At 38.2% G+C, this 21,642-nt stretch overlaps 1 protein-coding gene across 2 annotated transcripts in view; it reads right to left on the bottom strand.

Annotated features, from left to right (window-relative positions):
- Positions 1-2,237: 2,237 nt before the first annotated feature.
- LOC137646053 (protein FAM91A1-like) overlaps positions 2,238-21,642 on the bottom strand; it is a 243,008-nt gene continuing 223,603 nt past the window's right edge. For both annotated transcript variants that reach the window (XM_068379206.1, XM_068379207.1), the window contains 2 exons: positions 10,877-10,994; positions 2,238-10,489 (listed from right to left, as the gene is read on the bottom strand). In XM_068379206.1, coding sequence (XP_068235307.1) covers positions 10,464-10,489; positions 10,877-10,994 — 144 coding nt within the window. In that variant the 3' untranslated portion in view covers positions 2,238-10,463. The remainder of the gene's footprint in view (positions 10,490-10,876; positions 10,995-21,642) is intronic.

Here is a 21,642-nt window from a genome sequence, read left to right as displayed (position 1 = left end):
GAGATTCGATGAAAAGGATCGTAATAACGATATTGTGATTATTCATGAAAAAGGGTTCATACCCTGATTCTGATCGTCTGATTGATCTCTGTTTGTACCGGAGAACCAGTGACAAAGGTCCGTCATCGTGAAAACGTGATCCTCAGCGGTACGATAACATTCTCTAATACTGAATGTCTGTGTTATCTCCAGTGAAGCCGGAGATTCGATGAAAAAGGGACCGTAATAATGAAACTGTGAAATCTTCATCGGTATCACATTGTTAACCCCAGTTCTGGACGTCTGCTTGATCTCTGTTTGTACCGGAGATCCGGTAGCAAAGGCCCGTCACCGTGATATCGTGACCGTCCCCGGTACGATAACATTAACCTCAATGAATGTTTGTGTTATCTCCAGCGAAGCCGGAGATTCGATGAAAAAAGTTCTGGACGTCTGCTTGATCTCTGTTTGTACCGGAGATCCGGTAGCAAAGGCCCGTCATCGTAATATCGTGACCGTCTCCGGTACGATAACATTAACCTCAATGAATGTTTGTGTTATCTCCAGTGAAGCCGGAGATACGATGAAAAAGGGGGCCGTAACGGTGTAATTATGATCAAATATGACAAAGGTTCGTGTGTAAAAGGCTTCAGCCGGAGTCCGAGTGCCGGATTTCACCGTTGCACTCCAAAAATCTGCTCCTGTACGATAACTAGTTCTCACCCAATGAGTATCCATTATAGCGGAGCACAACTCAAGGCGGAGCTAAGGGTGTCGGTATAAAACGACCCCAATTAATGACTCATACACTAACGTACCTATTAATAGTGTTAGCTATATTAACAGTAACCACATCAATAAAAACGTTTATAATATTAAACGTACTATCATCAACTCTGATACTAAGAGGAGGCCTGAATAACACGTGATCGTATAAAAACGGAGAACGGGAAATTCACCTCTCTTACACGAGCTAACAAAGAAAACGAGAGAATGGATAACTCATATCTGTAGAACAGGGAACAAAACTAACATCACACAATAAAACAAGAAAATTATTAAAATTGATTGCTTTTCTTAGTAATTGTAATAACGAAGAACGAAGAATAACGACAACGTAACAAATAAACAAGGATATAGTCTAAATCGAAGCCTCTGAGGCGAGTACAAACTAACAGACTAAATCGCTAAACTTTAATTCGCTATTCTTTAAATCGCTATTCTTCGTAGGTCCAAATTGGACTTGCAAGCAAATAAATACCATAGTAAAAACTAATAAAAATTAATGATAACACAAAAAGGCCATAAAACGTAAGTGATATAACCTAGATGACAGAGTACCAGATGGGCAAAAATAACTAGAATATTTACCGAAGCGAACATAACCCAAAATGGCTGCCGATACCTCGGCAGGACAATCGCTTCCAAAACTAAAAACCACCATATTGGAAACAGAACAAATGCCCGGTACTGTCAAAAGCTGCCAAAACAAACTATGGTACTTAACATTGGTAAGGGTGAAGTAGCAACGTCAGTCATGTTGAAATAACGAGAAACTTCGAAAAAACACTGTGCCCAAAAAATTCAACTTGTTTGCAAGTTCCAAATCAGAAGGATGACCTGGTGAGCGCGAGTGGTAGGTGTCGGTAGGGTAACCCAACTGTACTCTCTAGGGCTTGTCACGGCCCTCCCCCTTTGATGAAGGGATTATCTAAATGGAAGACAGCCTGTGAATAGTGCTTTACAAACGCCCTTGTTAGATATACGACACCAACAAGGTGCTCGCGCGAGGGTTGTAACCTCTGCATTCCATGCTTTTAATTTTCTATGGTATATTTGGAAGATTTATATCAGAAAAAGTACAAAAAAGGACTTTTTCACCGGGCGTCACAGGTCTCTCCCCAGAAATAGATTTTTCTTTCGTCAAAATCCCTTTATGAGAGGGACTGCATGTGACATCTTGAACTTATAATTCCTTTGTAATCTTCAGCAATGAAACCTGAAATCATGTTGTTGAAGTTCATCTGCCCTGTGGAATTAAGAATTAAATGGCTTTGTGATCTGAAAAAAAAAATGCATATATCATTGATCAATTACAAAATTTCTTAATATCACGATAACTATGGGACACAAAAGCTGGGTCAGTATTCTAATTTTTTTTAAGGCCTGGCTTGAAGGATTTGTTTCAGTTGTAAGATCCAGTTCATAAATGATGTACTACTTGAGAGTCAAAATTAACAATAGACTTATTAAAACGATTTAGATAAATTAAATATTTAATCACCAGAAATTCACTACAAATAATTTCCACAAGTTTTATAGTACAAGGAATTATAAGAAAAGCCCTAATAAAAATCATCATAAATCCATAATGAGCAAACAATATTATTAAGAAAATTAAATATAACAAAGAATAATATATCTCCCAAAAACTTAGCACTGATACTTCAGATATATAACATATCACAGTCATTTCTGAATTGTTCATAGATGTAAAGCTAAACTGTACTATTCATACTCCCATCAAATTCATTAGCCACTACTGTAGTGACAATCTCTCTCTCTGGGCATAGTTAGAATTTTATTATACAGTAAAATACAGGTAGAAAATTGGAAGTTCTGTAAGATTACCATGGAACAAGCAAGTTTGGAGCAAATTCAAACTTCAACTATGGAAGGACTTGTGCTGACATTGTTATGAGTAAGCAAATCATCCATTAATTATCTGAAATACACTTCAGTCTCATCAAACTCCAAGTTAGTGAACCCTTATAAAATGGACAGTACTTTAATGATCATATATTAATTCCAAATCATTATTAGCCATTTGGTCCAACTGAATTGCAAGTAAGATCTTCATATATTTTACTTTAGTAAATAAAGTATGGTTATCCTTATGTAAGAACTGTAAGAATATCACTATGAAATTGCCTCTATAAATATAATTACCTTACATCGATATTAATGTTAAGGAAGAACTGGACAAAACATATGATTAAAATTGTTGTTGAATAGAATATGACATAAATAAAAATGAATGTTCAGAGACAGGTAGATAAGATTACAGTAATTTATATATAGTATACTAAAAAGGCTTATAGAGGAAAATATGACAAAATCAAAAATCAATTATTACTAACACTGTTTAGTGATTGGATTTCTCAGCACATACTGAAAATTAATCGGTAACAATTCAAAGAGAAGTGTTAGGGCTGTTTGTTAATCCTAACCTGTACAATAATGCCAGCCCTACATCAGTCTAGCTTTGAAGCTATCTACAGGAAGCTGAAGTTAATATGAATTTAGTCTGGAACTCATCCTATTTTGTTTACTAAATACTAATCTGGCCAAAAATAAAAGTATATCTTCAATTATTACTCTAATTGTAATTAGAATAAAATACACTACAGTAGTATAAATAACCCCTACATCTTTAATTAGTTTTAAGTGCCAGAAACTAAGTACCAAATTCCAAACTTACAGTGAGACTGATGCCAGGATTTCTTGTGGACCTGGGTCAGTGTAAATGTGCTAAAGGTTATGGAGATGTAAAATAAGTTATTTAATATATTCAATGATCAGCAATATGCTAAATTAACAATGAAGCCTTCCTTTTCAAATAAACACAAAATTAAGACTAGAACCTCCAGAAACCTTTGACAACTGACATGCTGCTTTTGAAAATACAGATTCAAATGAAGTTTTGTAAATGGTAATTTTATCTTTGTTTAGTTTAGTCCTGTTCTAGGCTGACTTGTGAATCCTAGAAATTTGGGAGCCCTAAAAATTAGTACATACCTAAATTTAATTGTTATATTGCCATTCAGTTTTAGTATAACAATAATGCCAATTAAATAGGAGAAAAGTTAATGCTGTAGTGGCACTGCACAGCTTATAATAAAAGCAAATGTGTATACAAAATAAAATAGATGCCTGTATTAAACAAACCTAGGCAAAAATGCAAAGCTTGTTCATTGCTAACTAGAGGTGAAGTAGTTGACAAATTAAATAATTCTAATACAGCTGAAAATCTATGCATGACAGGGCATCTTGTTAATAGGCAGATGTCTTGCCTATTACTATACTACCACCAATTTAATAGTTTTAATAACATTAGCTTTTCATTTTACATCCAAAATTGAATGTTATACATATTTAAAAATTTTTAATTCATTTGAACAAATAATCGTTAAAAATCAAAACAAGGAAACCTTTACTTTCACAATGATTGCATTATTCCAAGGTGTGATTTTCTTGAAAGCACCATTCTGTACATTTTCCATGTACTAAGGATTATTCATTTAGAGGCATTATTATTGAATATGAGTGCAATACTGCAAGAACATGATACAGGCATCTAAATTAAGCATTCATCATATGCTAAATAGTTAAAAACCATACCAGTTAGTCTAATTTGCCTTTTGAATTCCAAGTAATCAAGTACAGTTGACGTTTAACTTACACAAATTTGCAACCAAAGGGCCAGAAAATAGTAGAAATAAAATCTATAAATATGTAAAAACCAAGATAAAATAAAATCATTATCACCAGTATTACAGTACTATTATCGTATTCAAAACAGTTACACAATTTTTTCTTGAATGAGAGGTTAGTGGGAGTAAAAGGTGAGCTAAAGAAGTTGGACAGCTAAGTGAGAGGAACAAAGGGAATTGATAAAAAGCTAGAAGGCAGAAAAAATATAGGTGTAGAGCAGAAGGGGGAGGTAAAATTTTTAATGACATTTCTTAAGAAATCTCAAACTTATTTTTTAAACTAATAATTTCTAGTTACTTTGCATACGTTGTACCTGAACACTCATGGTCAATAAGAATTTACTGTTTAGTTACTCATAATCATCCATCCTAAATTCATTACACCATTGGAATATCAAATATCATCCCAGCTCAGCTCCTTTATATTTGGTGTTCATATTTCAGTGAAATAGTCTGCAGGCTTGCTAACACTGTTAAATTCCTATTATGCACTGTAATGTATATTGAATTTAAAATCTGCAGTGGAATATAACCTAAAAGAATAGAAACAAATATTATGTAGCCTATCATTACTGTATATATAAAAATGCTTCATGTCAGAGCCTACATGCTATGTTCAACTGATATTAATGATACGGCAAGAAAAATAGCAGTGGATGTCTCAATGGATCCTAACTCTTATGAATAATCCAGGGAAAAGTCTATTAGTTTCTAATTGTGTTATTGTTGATTATATACAAATATGCTATATCTTATCAAACCGTTTTTTAGTTGGCAATTCATCTGCCAGCATCTTTTTGGATGGTTACCGTGTCATGTTGGAAGCGTGTTCTTATTTGGGGGTAACCTGAGACCACCAGCAGATTTTGAGTTCTTCATTATGTACTGCTTCATGAATTTTTAACATTAGATTACTGAACCATAATTTGTACAGCTTTACGCAATATATCAAAATTAATGTGTCAGCTCCCAAAGTTTTATGACTGCTTTATTTTCAAGTTCAACACTTTTTTTACATTTTGTTTGTTTGTATTAAAAGATGTGCTTAACAATTCAAATATTAAGCCAAACAAATTCAGTTTGGTTAATGAGCTTCAGATTGTTTTATTTACAGTTCAATATCAAACTCTAATTATTTTTTGGTGGAGAATTATAAACGTAATCTAAGGTCTAGGTATCTATTTTCACTGTGGGAGAAGAACAATGGACTGTTGCAGGTTTGAAGCAGTGAAACAAATTTTCTAAAATGACTAGCAAGCAAACTGTGATAGAAACTTCAGCAAACCAAAATGTTCTAGATAATTGGTTTCCTTGGCATAAAAAAAATCACTAAATATTTTACACAAAACATCTGACAGTGGAAAATTAACTCTAGTATCTGCTAGAGGCATGCATGTTCCCTATCCAAAAGGACTACATGTAAGACAAATGGCTGCATAATGTTAACCATAGTAAGATAATAAGATGTAAATAATTACTGCTTTGTGTTAAGGAGGGTGCAAAGCTTATGTAGTTGGAGACATTTAATGTTTATTGCCACTTACTGTTTAAACTATAACGTTTCTGGAAGTTATTTCCCTACCTATAATTGTACTAAATGCATCCTATGACAAAACGAGAAAAAGAATGTGACCAAACTAATTAGCTGTTTAATAATTTGCATGTATTTACACACCAGAAAATCACTATCTTCACAATTAATTCAACCTTCTGAATAAATTACTACATTTCATGGAATGTTCTACTGATCTAGAGGCAGTGTTTGTTTAGCACAAAACTTGTAGAATAGTAGTGTTTAGAAATATTTAACTCTAACACACCATGTGCATTTCATACAAATTCAGCAATCTTATAAGAGCACAAATCACTATCAATGAATGTCACCAGACAAGCTAATGCAGAAGTCCTGAAGACATAATTGAGATCTAAGAGACTGTATTTAGAATCAAAGTTTCAAGATGACAGACTGAGGAGGAGTTGCCAGACAATCTCACCGGCAGAGGCCTCACTACTTTCATCATGGTCATTGCATTTAACAGATCGTTGCAACAGTCCTCTGCCTGTGTTGATATGATAAATTTTCATTGCTTAACCTTGTGCAAGAATAAAGTGTATTGAAATGCTGCGTTGTGTTTCATGAAATTAAAAACAAGTGGAAGTACCATGGCAAGAAACATCCATGTGGCTGTTTCACATCTTGGACTGCCATAGATCCACACACTCTTGTGCTGTGTGCAGGGACAATTTGTATTCGCAGGAATACAAAACCAAGTACAACAGGACGGTAATAATACCCGTCATGTACTTGGTTTTGTTTCCTTCCCAGAGGTACAAGTTTGGGAAGTACAGTATAAGAAAGGAAACCAGACCTCTGTCTTGCTAAGTTGAGTTTTCTTCTTCAATGTTGCCCAATGAGCTCTCTGCTCCCTTACTTTCGCCTCCCCAGACTAGCACTAGTGGCTCTATTCTAATGACTGATAGGTTTGCCATGAACTAACTATGATTTAGCTGGTCAGGTGATAGGCTTTTTCACAAGGATCATGGTAGAAAGTTTAAAATGATATATGTATGTGTGATTTCCACCAATTAAGGATTATGAAGGAACAGCACATATACAGTATGTCAGGACTGTACGTATCAAGTATAATAATAGGCAAGCACTGGAATAATCTTGCCTTTAAACGAGATGCTTTCATGACTAATGCAAAGTACACGATTGAGGGAAAATGGAAAGTATGAACCCCACACTACAGTTCATTTCCTTAAAACTTGTTTGGTTCAGAAATATAAAAACATGCTATAAGGGAGTGATACAAAACAAATGACTCATAAGTACTTCCCTGAATCTACACTTTCAATTCATATAATAGTATTCCCTAACCCATACCTCAACATAAATCAAGTGCTGAATCTGTAAAATGTCCCACTTGTATTTTTCTTGAATAACGAGCAACTTTGGAACGTTTGTATGAGAACAACTTTAGTTCATTAACAAATAACCTTAACTCATTAATTTAATTTTCTGTAGGAGTCTACCCTTCATGTTTATATTTATCTGGTTAGGAAGGTATAACAATTACCAGTGACATGCAATACATGAAAGAAACACTTTTACAGTTAAAGTCTTTAACATAAAAGAATATATGACACTACAGTGTTAAGGTGACAGTTACCAACGAATGTTGAAAATCGGCCAATATATGCCATACCTTTTAATAACACTCTTTCCATATATAACAAAAATAAATTGTGAATTTTGACCTTAACAGGAAAAGACTAAAGAAATAGTATTAACAGTAATTTACCTGTAATAGCAAATACTGTACTGGACTGAATTCAATTATAGAACAGGAAATACAGGACAGTATCTTATGAGTAAAGACAAATAGGCCCACACATGGGCTTGAAAATTCACTTATATAACATCATTAGTCTTCTCGACCTACTTGCCTTAGAAGAAACACCCTGAGAGCTTATGAGATGCTCTATTTTGAGGAGAGTTTTTCTGTTATGTTAGTGAATTTTTGAGCACTTGTGTAATAATGTCTTTTTGCCCTTCCTTTCAAGGTCCTTTCTATATTTGTTTTACAGTAACTTCAATTTTTTTATATATAAGTACTATTGCTTTTATACTTTTTTTCTGGCAATGCTCTATCCTTTATTGCTGCTATATAGCTATGTAATGATGATGGCTGTAAGAGCTCTTTCCCCCAGGGAAAACTGAGTTGGGAAGACAGTTTTACAAAAGTGATATTTTAAGCCCTTGTGAAAAAAAGCCTCAACTTTAAAAGATACGAAAGGTATTGTGTTTGAAGTTATGGCTGTGCTTTTACTACCCTATATTTACTGTTACAATATTGTGAATACTGACCGAGAATAATTAAATTCATGAATGTTGAGGGACGATTGTACCTTGGCATTTAACAATTGGTTATGGAACTAATTATTAGAATATATGAAATAGCTAATTTTAACCTCAATAAAACTGTTTAAGGTCAAAATACACTTATAAAAAAATTTGGATTTTTTATGATCTATGTTTAAAAAGGAACTCAGAACTTGCAGCCATTGCTTAAAAGAAATTACCTATGAAGATTAAAAATATTCCTAAAAAGATCTACATACATTACCTGCAACAACAGCAATTTACCAGATCATGATACAGCTGGAGATGATTTTTTACATTATTAATTTGCTGTAATTTTCAATTCAACGTGACAAATTCTCAAGAGACACAAAGATATGTTTAAAGTAGATTTTCTGCTTAAGGACAAAACTGGGTGTTCAAACTAATCAGTGACCACAGTATTCTACAATATACATTTGATTATGAGTTTCTTTTAATACCTTCGGTAACACAAGAGTACAATTTTCCTTAAGATTCTTGGCTGCAATTAATCCCCATCTACTGGAATGATACAATCTTCAATTTCAGCACCCATCTTCTTTCCAACACAACTATATTAAAAATAGTACTTTGCAAAAATCAATCTCTACAAAAACTCATGATCATAATTCTTTTTGATGTGTTAATAATACAAAATATATGTTTGGTCATCTACAATGACCATAAAATTAAAGTAAATAATTTCCATGTAATAACTCACTAGTTTAAGTTATAATTAATATGTATAAAATAGCACCTCACTATTTAACTAATTAATGATGATAGTGTATACTTAATTTATTTACTTATAAATGTGAGGGTTTAATCTATATAAAGATCTTATTTTTACAGTCAATATAAGGCCATGATACACAGTAATTTGAGATACTCTTAATGAATCCAAAATTTTTGTATTTTAACTAAGCAGCACATGGTATACCTTAAACAAAAAAAAATCCCTAGTTGACTGATTAAAAGAAGAAAAAAAGAAACAAATTCACACCAACCAAGAACTCAGCAGAATTATTTACAATTCATTTTTTTTTTTTTTGTAAGCAAAGCTGTATTTAGTTACCACAACTTCAACAGCAAATTTTTCACAATTTACAATGGGTAAATATTCTTATATTGTACTGTATCTAAAATTTAAAAATATAGATTTATTAACATCAGGACAATTGGCTACACAGTTTTCAAGAAAATATTGATATGCGCAGTACTGACTGAGCCATAAACCACACATCCTTATTCTCATCAAACAAAAATATTTTCAAGTAAACAAACATTTAACTTTTGAAAACCTATTTTCATAAAAGCTATTACTTTTAGTTAGCCAACATTTGTGGCCTTCAAATTTTTGAAATGCTACAATCCTTGTAATAGTAAACCAAGAGCATCACTGAACATGCTCAGGTGGATTCCTAGGTTTGTGACAGTAACCAAAATCTGTGACTGTACTATCTGATTAATAAGCTGCATGCAGATTGAGGTTGGGAATAAGAAATTTGAATTATGAATAAAGTAATGGGTCTGTAAGAAATAACCAATTTTTGGGGGTATTAAAAATATATTTCATAAAAAAAGATTACAAATGGATATTAGCCTGAATTTCAATTTATGTGGGAAAGATAGAGCTACAAAAAGAAAACCCTAACTGGCAAAATCAGAATTGTATAATCCACATCTGAATACTCTTTTTTTAATACATGAAAAAAATTGAGTTTTAAATCAAAACCTTGAAATATGAGAGTAACTCCAAATGATTAATAATTTGAATAATCTGTGTTACAAAGATCACATTCTGGTTCAGACCTGATGGGAAATGCAGCTCGTAGGATCTTATACTGCCATACGTTACATTCAGGATCGCCAATGTAGAAGGGAACAATTATCAATTAAGAGCAGCATCTTTGGAGGGTCAGTGTCACAAAAAATAGCTTGATGGACAAGTAGAGGATAGAAGTCAAATAAATTTACAGTAGCACTGACCTAAGGATGAATGAAGGGCTCTTTACCATAGACACATTGACTGATAGTGGCTACTGGTGGAACCAGAGAATCCAACTGTGCATGCACATTATTGGCTGCCATCTTTTTGTATTAATTTAGAGGATTTTAGCATCCAGTAGTCCTGAAGATATGAATGTGGTATAATTATTAGTAACAAAAGTATTTTTTAAATCTATTAGCACTGATTAAATTAGAATTGGAACTAGCTTCAACACTCCTGAAAAAGATTAGACATAAATGCCAGTTCCTGGACCTTTTCACTAAGGAATGTAAATGAAATAAACCAAATATCTCTCTGGATATTTTTGTAACTCTTAAATAAATGAATATTTGTTTAGAAATACTAACAGCATACACTCTACACATTCTAAATTATATGGAATATATCCTTAAGGATACAACAAAGATAAATCAATATTGTTTCTTGCATATATATACATATACAGCAGAGCTATACATCTCTCCTTTTCTCTTAAAACTTACTATTTTACAAAATATTATCAGGTACCTTCCCAAGGAGCCAAATTTCCAGCTGAAAACAGTAGTGGTACAGTAGGTAATGGCAAACTTGATGCTCCTTCTCGACAGCTACCTCTCTGTTGAACTTCTGGACAAATACCTTGAGCCTGAAAATTAACATTCAAAGTTTTGATTCTAAAGTAAATTTAATGAGGCAAGGAAATCAGTTTTTAAAATCTATAATAGATACACTTTAGTAAGAAAATATGTTATTTTTATTAGTAAAATAAATTTTTGGATATACTTACCCGATAATCATGTAGCTGTCAACTCCGTTGCCCGACAGAATTCTATGGAGGGATACGCCAGCTATCACAATACTAGAAGGGGGTGTACTAACCAGCGCCACCTGTGGCCAGGTACTCAAGTACTTCTTGTTGACACCTCCTCAATTATTCCTCGGTCCACTGGTTCTCTATGGGGAGGAAGGGAGGGTCGATTAAATCATGATTATCGGGTAAGTATATTCAAAAATTTATTTTACTAATAAAAATAACATTTTTCAATATTAAACTTACCCGATAATCATGTAGCTGATTCACACCCAGGGGGGTGGGTGAAAAACCAGTGTACAAGACTAAAGGATAGCTAAGTATCCCGTATTTCATATAATCAGTTATCCACAATAACAATGAAATAATAAGTACCTGGTAAGGAAGTCGACTTGAACCGTTACTCTGCCTTTAATAAGATCGTCTTCCTTACTGAGCGCAGCGTTCCTCTTGGGAGGCTGAATCAACTCAAAGGTGCTAAAGTATACAGGGCTGCAACCCATACTAAAGGACCTCATCACAACCTTTAACCTCGGCGCTTCTCAAGAAAGAATTGACCACCCGCCAAATCAACAAGGATGTGGAAGGCTTCTTAGCCGAACGTACAACCCATAAAAAGTATTCAAGAGAAAGGTTAAAAGGTTATGGGATTATGGGAATGTAGTGGCTGAGCCCTCGCCTACTACTGCATTCGTTGCCACGAATGGTCCCAGGGTGTAGCAGTACTCGTAAAGAGACTGGACATCTTTGAGATAGAATGATGCGAACACTGACTTGCTTCTCCAATAGGTTGCATCCATAACACTCTGCAGAGAATGGTTCTGTTTGAAGGCCACTGAAGTAGCCACAGCTCCCACTTCATGTGTCCTTACCTTCAGCAAAGCAAGGTCTTCTTCCTTCAGATGAGAATGTGTTTCTCTAATCAGAAGCCTGAATAGTAAGAAACTGAGTTCTTAGAACTTGGAAAAGAAGGTTTCTTGATAGCACACTATAAGGCTTCTGATTGTCCTTGTAAAGGTTAAGACCTTTTTAGATAGTACCTAAGAGCTCTAACTGGGCAAAGTACTCTCTTCAGATCATTCCCCACCAAGTTGGACAGGCTTGGGATCTCGAACGACTTAGGCCAAGGACGTGAAGGAAGCTCGTTTAGCAAAAACCGAGCTGCAAGGAACATGTAGCCGTTTCAGATGTGAAAACAATGATCCTGCTGAAGGCGTGGATCTCACTTACTCTTTTAGCTGTTGTCAAGCACACGAGGAAAAGAGTTTTTAATGTGAGGTCCTAAAAAGAGGCTGATTGGAGAGGTTCAAATCTTGATGACATAAGGAACCTTAGGACCACGTCTAGATTCCAGCCTGGAGTGGACAACCGACGTTCCTTTGAGGTCTCAAAAGACCTAGGGAGGTCCTGTAGATCTTTGTTGGTGGAAAGATCCAAGCCTCTGTGGCGGAAAACCGCTGCCAACATACTTCTGTAACCCTTGATCGTAGGAGCTGAAAGGGATCTTACTTTCCTTAGATATAACAGGAAGTCAGCAATCTGGGTTACAGTGGTACTGGTTGAGGAAACTGCATTGGTCTTGTACCAGCTACGGAAGACTTCCCCTTGAGACTGATAGATTCTGAGAGTGGATGTACTCCTTGCTTTGGCAATCGTTCTGGCTGCCTCCTTCGAAAAGCCCCTAGCTCTTGAGAGTCTTTCGAAAGTCTGAAGGCAGTCAGACGAAGAGCGTGGAGGATTGGGTGTACCTTCTTTACGTGAGGTAGACTTAGAAGGTTCACTCCTAGAGGAAGAGTCCTGGGAATGTCGACCAGCCATTACAGTACCTCTAAGAACCATTCTCTCGCGGACCAGAGCGGAGCCAACCAACGTCAGCCGTGTCCCTTTGTGAGAGGAGAACTTCTGAAGTACCCTGTTGACAATCTTGAACGGCGGGAATGCATACAGGTCGAGATGGAACCAATCCAGCAGAAAAGCATCCACGTGAACTGCTGCTGGGTCTGGAATCGGAGAACAATACAACAGGAGTCTCTAGGTTATCGAGGTAGTGAACAGATCTATGGTTGGCTGACCCCACAGGGCCCAAAGTCTGTTGCAAACATTCTTGAGAAGGGTCCACTCTGTGGGGATGACCTGACCCTTCCGTCTGAGGTGATCTGCCATGACATTCATACCGCCCTGAATGAACCTCGTTACCAGTTAGCTTTCGATCTTTAGACCAGATGAGTAGGTCCCTTGCGATCTAGAACAACTTCCACGAAAGAGTCCCTCCCTGCTTGAAGATGTAAGCCAGGGCTGTGGTGTTGTCAGAGTCCACCTCCACCACTTTGTTAAGCTGGAGGGACTTGAAGTTTATCAAGGCCAGAATAACCGCCAACAACTCCTTGCAATTGATGTGAAGTGTCCTTTGCTCCTGATTCCATGTTCCCGAGCATTCTTGTCCGTCCAAAGTCGCACCCCAGCCCGTGTCTGATGCGTCCGAGAGGAGACGGCGGTCGTGTTTCTGAACAGCCAAAGGTAGACTTCCTTGAGAAGAAAGCTGTTCTTACACCACGCGAGAGAAGACCTCCTCTCCTCGGAAACAGGAACTGAGACCGTCTCTAGCGTCATGTCCTTTATCCAGTGAGCAGCTAGATGATACTGAAGGGGGGGGAGGTGGAGTCTCCCTAACACGATGAACAGGGCCAGCGATGAAAGTGTCCCTGTTAGACTCATCCACTACCTGACTGAGCATCGGTTCCTTCTCAGCATGCTCTGGATGCATTCTAGGGCTTGGAAGATCCTTGGGGCCGACGGAAAAGTCCGAAAAGCTCGACTCTGAAGATCCATACCCAAGGAGACAATGGTCTGGGATGGAACGAGCTGAGACTCCTCAAAATTGACCAGGAGGCCCAGTTCCTTGGTCAGATCCATAGTCCATTTGAAAATCTCCAGACAGCGACGACTTGTGGGAGCTCTTAAAAGCCAGTCGTCTGACGGAGCCGGACACAAGATCATGGTACTGCTGCACAGTCTGTGAACTGTCAATCATGGGCAAGCGAGGAAGTACAGTGACAACCCGAATCTGTCTAGACTGTCTGGGTCGTACAGACAACTCCTTATCGGGTTGCTGAGGTTGCCGCACTGCGTCACAACAAGTCACTTCTGTTGGTTGTTGAACGTCTTCCCCGTGACACATTGACTCCGTAAACAAAAAATCCTCTAACAAGGACTAAGCTTGGACTGCATGTCTTGCAACACAGCTCAAGGTCTATGGGAGCAGGTGTGGTAACAGACGGGATTAGCGACTGAAGTGGAACCATTACCTTCCCTGAAAGCATGTTACGCTTAAATAAAAGTCCATAGGAGGCTATGCAGCTAAAGGCTCCCTCCAAATGACAGAGTCCTCAAGGGAATATCAGAAGGAGGGAGAAAAGAACTTTCTCATCTACAGGGACCATATCCTAGAAAAGCTAAGTTCTCTCAGTGAGGGTTCACTGGTGCAAAAGCAGCAGACTAGAAGGCAACGTTATGAAACTGCTTGACAGTCTAGTGAGTTGGCAACAACCAAAGATGTGTGACTGAGAAGCATGCGGTAAGGTATGCAGAGCATGTTGTATGCAGAGTATGCTGTATGCAGAGCATGCTGAATGTAGAGCATGTTGTATGCAGAGCATGCTGAATGCAGAGCATGCTGAATGCAGAGCATGTTGTATGCAGAGCATGCTGAATGCAGAGCATGCTGTATGCAGAGCATGCTGTATGCAGAGCATGTTGTATGCAGAGCATGCTGTATGCAGAGCATGCTGTATGTAGAGCATGTTGTATGCAGAGCATGCTGAATGCAGATCATGCTGTATGCAGAGCATGTAGTATGCAGAGCATGCTGTAAGCAGAGCATGCTGTATGTAGAGCATGCTGTAAGGTAAGCAGAGCGTGTGCATGGCGTTTAACATTTCTCAGAAATTCCATGACCAGTGCTAGAGTGCTTTATGCATGCTTGCATGGGGTTTAAATATCAACATAATATTTACCTTACATTCATAACTCATGATTCATATTTTTTGCCATATTCTGCGATATTGTTAAAAACATATTGCAAGGAATACAAATATATTTTTATAAGTAATACAAATAACCTCCATTATCATAAGGTTTGAAAATGGAGGTAAGGTATGCTGAACAGCAGAGTCAGAACGAGCTGGAACAACAATAGTTGAGGTTTCCTCTTCAAGACTCTGTTGAGGGAACACCTGAGGCTCAGTCTGCAAAGGCTGATCAAAGGAAGTAGCAGAAGGTAGGCGCATGGGTGGAGGAGGCTGACTCCTGGCATGAGTGGCTGAACCCAAGGGTTGCGCTTGCTGAGCGGTTGGCGGAAGCGGAGTAGCAAGTTCCTGTTCCTGTGGTGTGAGCGGAGCGCGATGAGGTAGAGGCTGCGCAGAACAAGGTAAATGTCTCGCAAGCTGAGGCTCCTGAGGCGCAAGGCTAAGGTGTAGTGGTGCTTGCCTTGTGGAGGGTTGAGCTCGCTGCAGCGAGAGCTGAGGAGACTGACTCAAGGACGGGAGAGGTTGTTGTACCTCAACCGAGTGTTGCATCACTGGTGGAGCAGCAAGTGGAGGCGGAGGAAGAGAGGTATAATCCTCCTGATCCCATGTAAAGGTTGCCTTAAAGAAGGCGGAGGCTGAGCACCACTGGGAACAGCCAACCCAGAACGTGGCTCAACATCGTACGCCTGGCAGGTGGTACTGCGATCAGGCGGAGCGAGCGCAGGCGGAGGGAGTGTAGGCGGAGGCGGAGGCGCAACACTCTCAGCCCGACACTCACGCATCAAGACCGAAAGTTGTGACTGCATGGACTGCAGTAGAGTCAACTTGGGGTCGGCAGACACTAAGGTCTGCTGAGGTAAAGCCTTAACAGCAGAGATCTGTTGCGGCAGAACCTTACTCCTCTTAGGCGGAGTGCATTCAACTGATGACTGAGGAGAGTCAGAGCTAACCCAATGACTGCATCCGGGTTGTTGAACTCTAACTTCGTACGTCTGGCATAGGTCTGGACTTTATGTTTAAGAGGTATTGAGACCTGAGACCAGCGTTTTCTCCCCTAAATTTCTTCTGCAGACGAGCAAAATAAGGGCTCAATCGTCTGCGGGTGGGAGTGACGGTCTCAGTAAGACACGCCCACAACCACCGAGGATACTTCTGTGCGCCGATCAAGGCCTGCTGCACCCTTTTGTCCTTCGACATTGCTTCTCCCCTGGGCTTGGGAGCTTGCAAGAGGTCCCGGACTGGGAGAACGACTGGCGCGCACAGAAGTACCCTCACGCACAACACTGACACACTTTGCGCTAATCACTTATCACTTTGATTTTCTGTTTGCACTTATTTCACTGAACTCGAAACTTTAAGTGGTTTGTACCTGAAACACGCAATTCTATCCTTTCTCAAAAGTTAGTAATTGCGAAAACAGAATTACAATGTAACAGAAAAATCTAATGAAAGATAAATAATTCAGTGGCTGGAAAGAGACTAAACACTAGATCACTCTAGAAACGTTTACTTTCTTCCCCTAAAGAGACTAGGGAGAAGAGCAAAAAACGATAACAACGTTACTCGTACGCCTGGCAGGCTTGAATGAAACGTTTACTCTTTCTCCCTCCGTCTCTGTCTCTATCTCTCTCTCTCTCTCTCTCTCTTGACTTAGAACCTGAGAGAAGAGCCCAATCATATATATCGTTAAAACATATTATTGTTAAAGGAAAAAACTGAAATATTTCCCAAAATGAAAAGTTCCTTTATTAGGATTAAAACCATTAAGTTAAGAAAGAATGAACAAAACGCTAGACACGGTTACTCTTACTGCAATGTGAAACCGTGAAAATTCTTTCTCTATCGTAACGATAGAGTGCAAGTTGAACGTTCTGAACGTCAACAACTGCAGAGACAAAACAAAACGTTAGTTCAACTTTGAAAACAGTACTAGACTATCAAAGAAATTCTTTCAAAGACATTAATAGCATAATATGTTAACAGGTAAAACCGAAATGACGGGCTCAATGTTAATTAACTTCGGTACTAAGAAAAGACCGCCTACTATTAGGAAGGTCGAATATAAACAAATATAAAAATTAATTTTAATAAGTTTATAAAAAAAAAGAAGTTAATCTATAACTTTTGTCAAGCAAAATTAAGAAAGAGAGTCTATACTCTCTTAGACACCAACACTTCCGTCTAAGGGAAGGGTCGGCCATTTAAAGGTGAAAGAGAGTTCATACTCTCTTCGTCACCATAATTAATCAAATTAATTCCAAAAGCTAACTAAGCTAATATAGAAGTTTCCAGTAAAGCGACAGCCGAAATCAAAGAGAAATACTTCACCAAAGTCGTGAAAATACTCCAAGAACATAAGCGTATCCCAGAACGTCTTGCCGGAAGCACGACAGAGGAATAATTGAGGAGGTGTCAACAAGAAGTACTTGAGTACCTGGCCACAGGTGGCGCTGGTTAGTACACCCCCTTCTAGTATTGTGATAGCTGGCGTATCCCTCCATAGAATTCTGTCGGGCAACGGAGTTGACAGCTACATGATTATCGGGTAAGTTTAATATTGAAAAATAAAGGTTTGATTGATATAATATAGAATACAGAATTTATAACATAGTGAATGAATCTAACATTTTGGATACATTCAATCTTCTACTCTGTATCTGTTAATATAGTAGCATGACCTAACCGTATTCAGTAAAAGACTGAAGTCTGTTTTCATATTTAATTTAAAATGACTGTTTTTTATATTAGTTCTAAGAAACTTAGAATTTATCTTTGATACACGAAAATGACTGTATTATCCTTACACCAGGAAACTTTTAACTACTGGGTAAAATTAGTTTATATGATCAGCAACTCTATGGGATCCTGGATGAGTTGCAAAGTAATGTTGGTATTATCTGCATTAAAATGATCATTTGTCATGAATCTTAGTATATACATAGGAACATCCATCCCCTGTTGTAAGAATATTCTACATATAACATACCACTTGCTCTCTTGATAAACCTCTTTGATTAACAAAAAATAACTAGATGAATTTTCAAAAGGGTTGTCATTCCCAAAGTTAAAGATAGAGGTTCAAATGAATTGAATTCAGTTACATCCTTGGCAATTACCTTCAGAATAAACTTCAAAGAGATCCAAATTAGTTTGAGAAAAGTTCCTTTAAAACAGGACAGGACATTTTTTATGACACACATGATGAAAATTTGCAGTCAATATTACAATATCTTAAACAACAGGAAAATGAATCGTAATAATATTTCTACTCTATATAGTAGTTTAAATTGACTACCAAATTACTTCTTGAGGCCCTCACACAGCTAATTTATATGATTTCTTCTTGAATGAGAACTGAAGATTTTAGAAAAGCAAAAGAAGTTGAACTGCTAGGTTGGGAGAGATCAAAGGGAATTCCTGAATGCAATATTGCTTATGTAATGTCTACTATAGCATGAGGATATTTTTTTGTTAGAGAGAAATCTCAAGGAAACAATGATAAGGAGAGATGTGAAAATTTAATAAGTTTCAAATACCATTTTCAATAGCTATCTATCATCAGCATTTCTGAGAAACATTAAAAAAATATGAACAAATAATCCCCAAAGAAAAACGGATAAACCACATATAAAAGGGAAAGTAATAAGTGAATAAACATAAAGATGGTAGCCCTTATCATTATCATACCCATAATATAGTTTAGAGATCTGAATCTCATTTATAGACTTACGAAAAAGGAAATACGGTTTCAAGCTGGCTTTCATAGCAATTCCCTGAATACTTGAATTTAAATCTGTACTATAGTATAATGAATTTGAAATGATGCAGTCTTTTAAAGTTGGTACTGTACATTTTTCTCATGATAGTAAATGTGTAATATACATACATCTATCTATCTAATATGGCACTTTCCCCAATTTTGTGGGGTAGCCAACATCAAAATGGACAAAAGGGGTATTTTATCCTCTTTGTTCCTTCTTACCTGACGAGGGACTCGACCAAATTTAGTTGGTACTGCTAGTGCCACAGCCCACTCCCGCCCCTCCACCTTTCACAACAAATGAAGCTTCATTGGCTGACTCCCTTACTGCTGCTACCTTAAAGACCGAGGTAGCAACCGGGCCCATCGGAACTGTATTGCAATCACTCATCATTCATTTGTATTGTAGCACGTTCTTTTGGTTCTCTCACATCTAACCTCCTGTTACCTAGGGATTTCTTCACTCCATAAATCTACCCAAACCATGGGCTTCTTGCACTCCTCCCATCAACTCTTGCATTCAGCACCTTCTTCAGCAGATGACCATTTGCCATCCTCACTACATGGCCAAACCACTTGAGCACATCCATATCTACTCTAGCTGCTAATTCATTCCTCCCACTTGTTCACTCTTACTACTTCGTTCCTAACCCCATCCAATTGAGATACATTAACTATACCCTCAGATACTTCACCCCAAACACATTCATTCCCTACATCTCCGATCCATACATCACACTTGGTATAGTAACTTTTTCATACAAAACTCTCTTAACATTCATCCCTAACCCTCTAATCTTTACCACTCCCTTCACTGCCCCCAACACCACATTCTGCATTCACTCTAGCATACATCTGCTTTCATTCCACTATTTGCAGCAACAACAGAACCTGAGAACTTAGACTGGTCTACTTCCCCAAGTAAATCTACATTCAATGTGATATTCAAAATAGCATCACCCTCCGTTCTTGTGCACCTCATAACTTTACTCTTAACCACATTTACATGCAACTTCCTTGTCTCACATCACCTTCCAAACTGTCATACTGTACTTATATACAGAGGCTAAATAATTTGGCTTATTTCTATTTCCTCTGCTTCATTGTCAGTGATGTGCTTTATTCATTGGCTTTAATACTAATGTTAACCTCTGCTATACAAAAACAACAAATACAGCCATTTCTAATCGACTGGAGGATAAAGGCCTCACATGTCCTTAGTCATGTCTGGGGCTTGGCCATTTTCATCAATTTTGTTGAGAAAAGCAAGAGATGTCTGCTTAAACTGTATCGTTCCACCAGCTACAGTTACCTTGGAAGTACAGTACTTGCATATTGTACCCAACACCAACGAGTTAAGAAGCAACAAAGCTACCCCTGGGTTAACTTGTTTTAATAAAAAAAGTAACTAAATTAGTTAACTGGTTTGCTGACTGGTGTGCCTTCCTACCAGGCAGTATGAGACTTCTACTTCTTTAAAGACTCTGGGGTCAATAATCCTGTTGTCTTTGCGAAGAACGTTACTGACCCTGACCACTGGTCTTGCTAGGTAACAGCATGGAGGGAGGCCAATAAGGAAGTATCTGCAGAGGTGCTGACAGTATTCTCTGGTATATAAAACCTTCACAGCCTTGCGAGGGGGGTCTAAGATCTTATTTTGACTGTCTGGACTCGAGCATGTTCTTAGATACACAGATCTGATGATCAACTTGATTCAGGGCCAAATCCTAAAGATCTGGCAAAGGCACCTCTAAGGATGGACTAGAGCCTTGAGGAGCACCGAAGTGGCAATCAATGACTGAAGCTCTCCTCAAATGCAGTACCAAGGTCGTCTCCAGTCTGTCACACTCACAGATGAAAGCAAGGATTTTCATAAAGGTACACTCTGACTTGGGGGTTGTCTGATTCCGTTAGTACAGTGCTGAGGTCTGATGTCCTAGGGGCAGCCAAACTCTGAGTACCCTCATGCCCAGATGTGGGAGATGGTGTGGCAAAACGATTTGGAGATTCAACTCCTACTAACGAATACGACAGTTCTGCCCCCAGGAACGAACCTGGAATGTAATCGGGGGCTGAAAATAGCTCCAGAAGGCCAACAATAACGGGAAAAGAATCCTGGGGCAAATCAACGAGATCCAATCAAGGCAACTCTGAAGTGCCGATCAGTGACTGAGGTCATCCCTGAAAGAGGTGCCAAGTTGCCTCCCTTAGCCTGTTGCACTCAAGGATGAGAGCAAGGACTTTCAGAAAGGAACACTCTGACTCAGGGTTGTCTGTCTCCATAGGCACCAGGCCATAGTCCAGTGTCTTAGGGGCAGTCAAACTATGAGCACCCTCATGCCCAGCTGGGGCAGAGGGTATGGCAAGATGTTTTGGAGATGATTCAAATCCCTCATATGAATGCAGCCGTTGTGCCCCAAGGACAGAACCCGGGATATGATTGGGGATTGACGAAGGCTGGGGAAGGCCAATGTACATGGGAGTAGAATCCATGGCATGGATCACAGCAGAGAGGGAAGTAAGGCATACTCTTTCCTCTGTGGATTGTGGAGGGAGGAAGGCCATGGCCCCGGAACACAGAGAAAGGTCCATCCGTCCCAAATCTAGGACTTTCATTGCACACAAGCACACACCCTCGAATGCTGTCATCCTCTCAACTGCCTCGAACAAGATCTCTCTGGAAGAGGGAGGAGCATGA

Source organism: Palaemon carinicauda, chromosome 8, assembly GCF_036898095.1.
Source record: "Palaemon carinicauda isolate YSFRI2023 chromosome 8, ASM3689809v2, whole genome shotgun sequence".
Lineage (NCBI taxonomy): Eukaryota > Metazoa > Arthropoda > Malacostraca > Decapoda > Palaemonidae > Palaemon > Palaemon carinicauda.
Note: the sequence above shows the minus strand (reverse complement) of the source record. Positions and strands in the feature narration are given on the sequence as shown.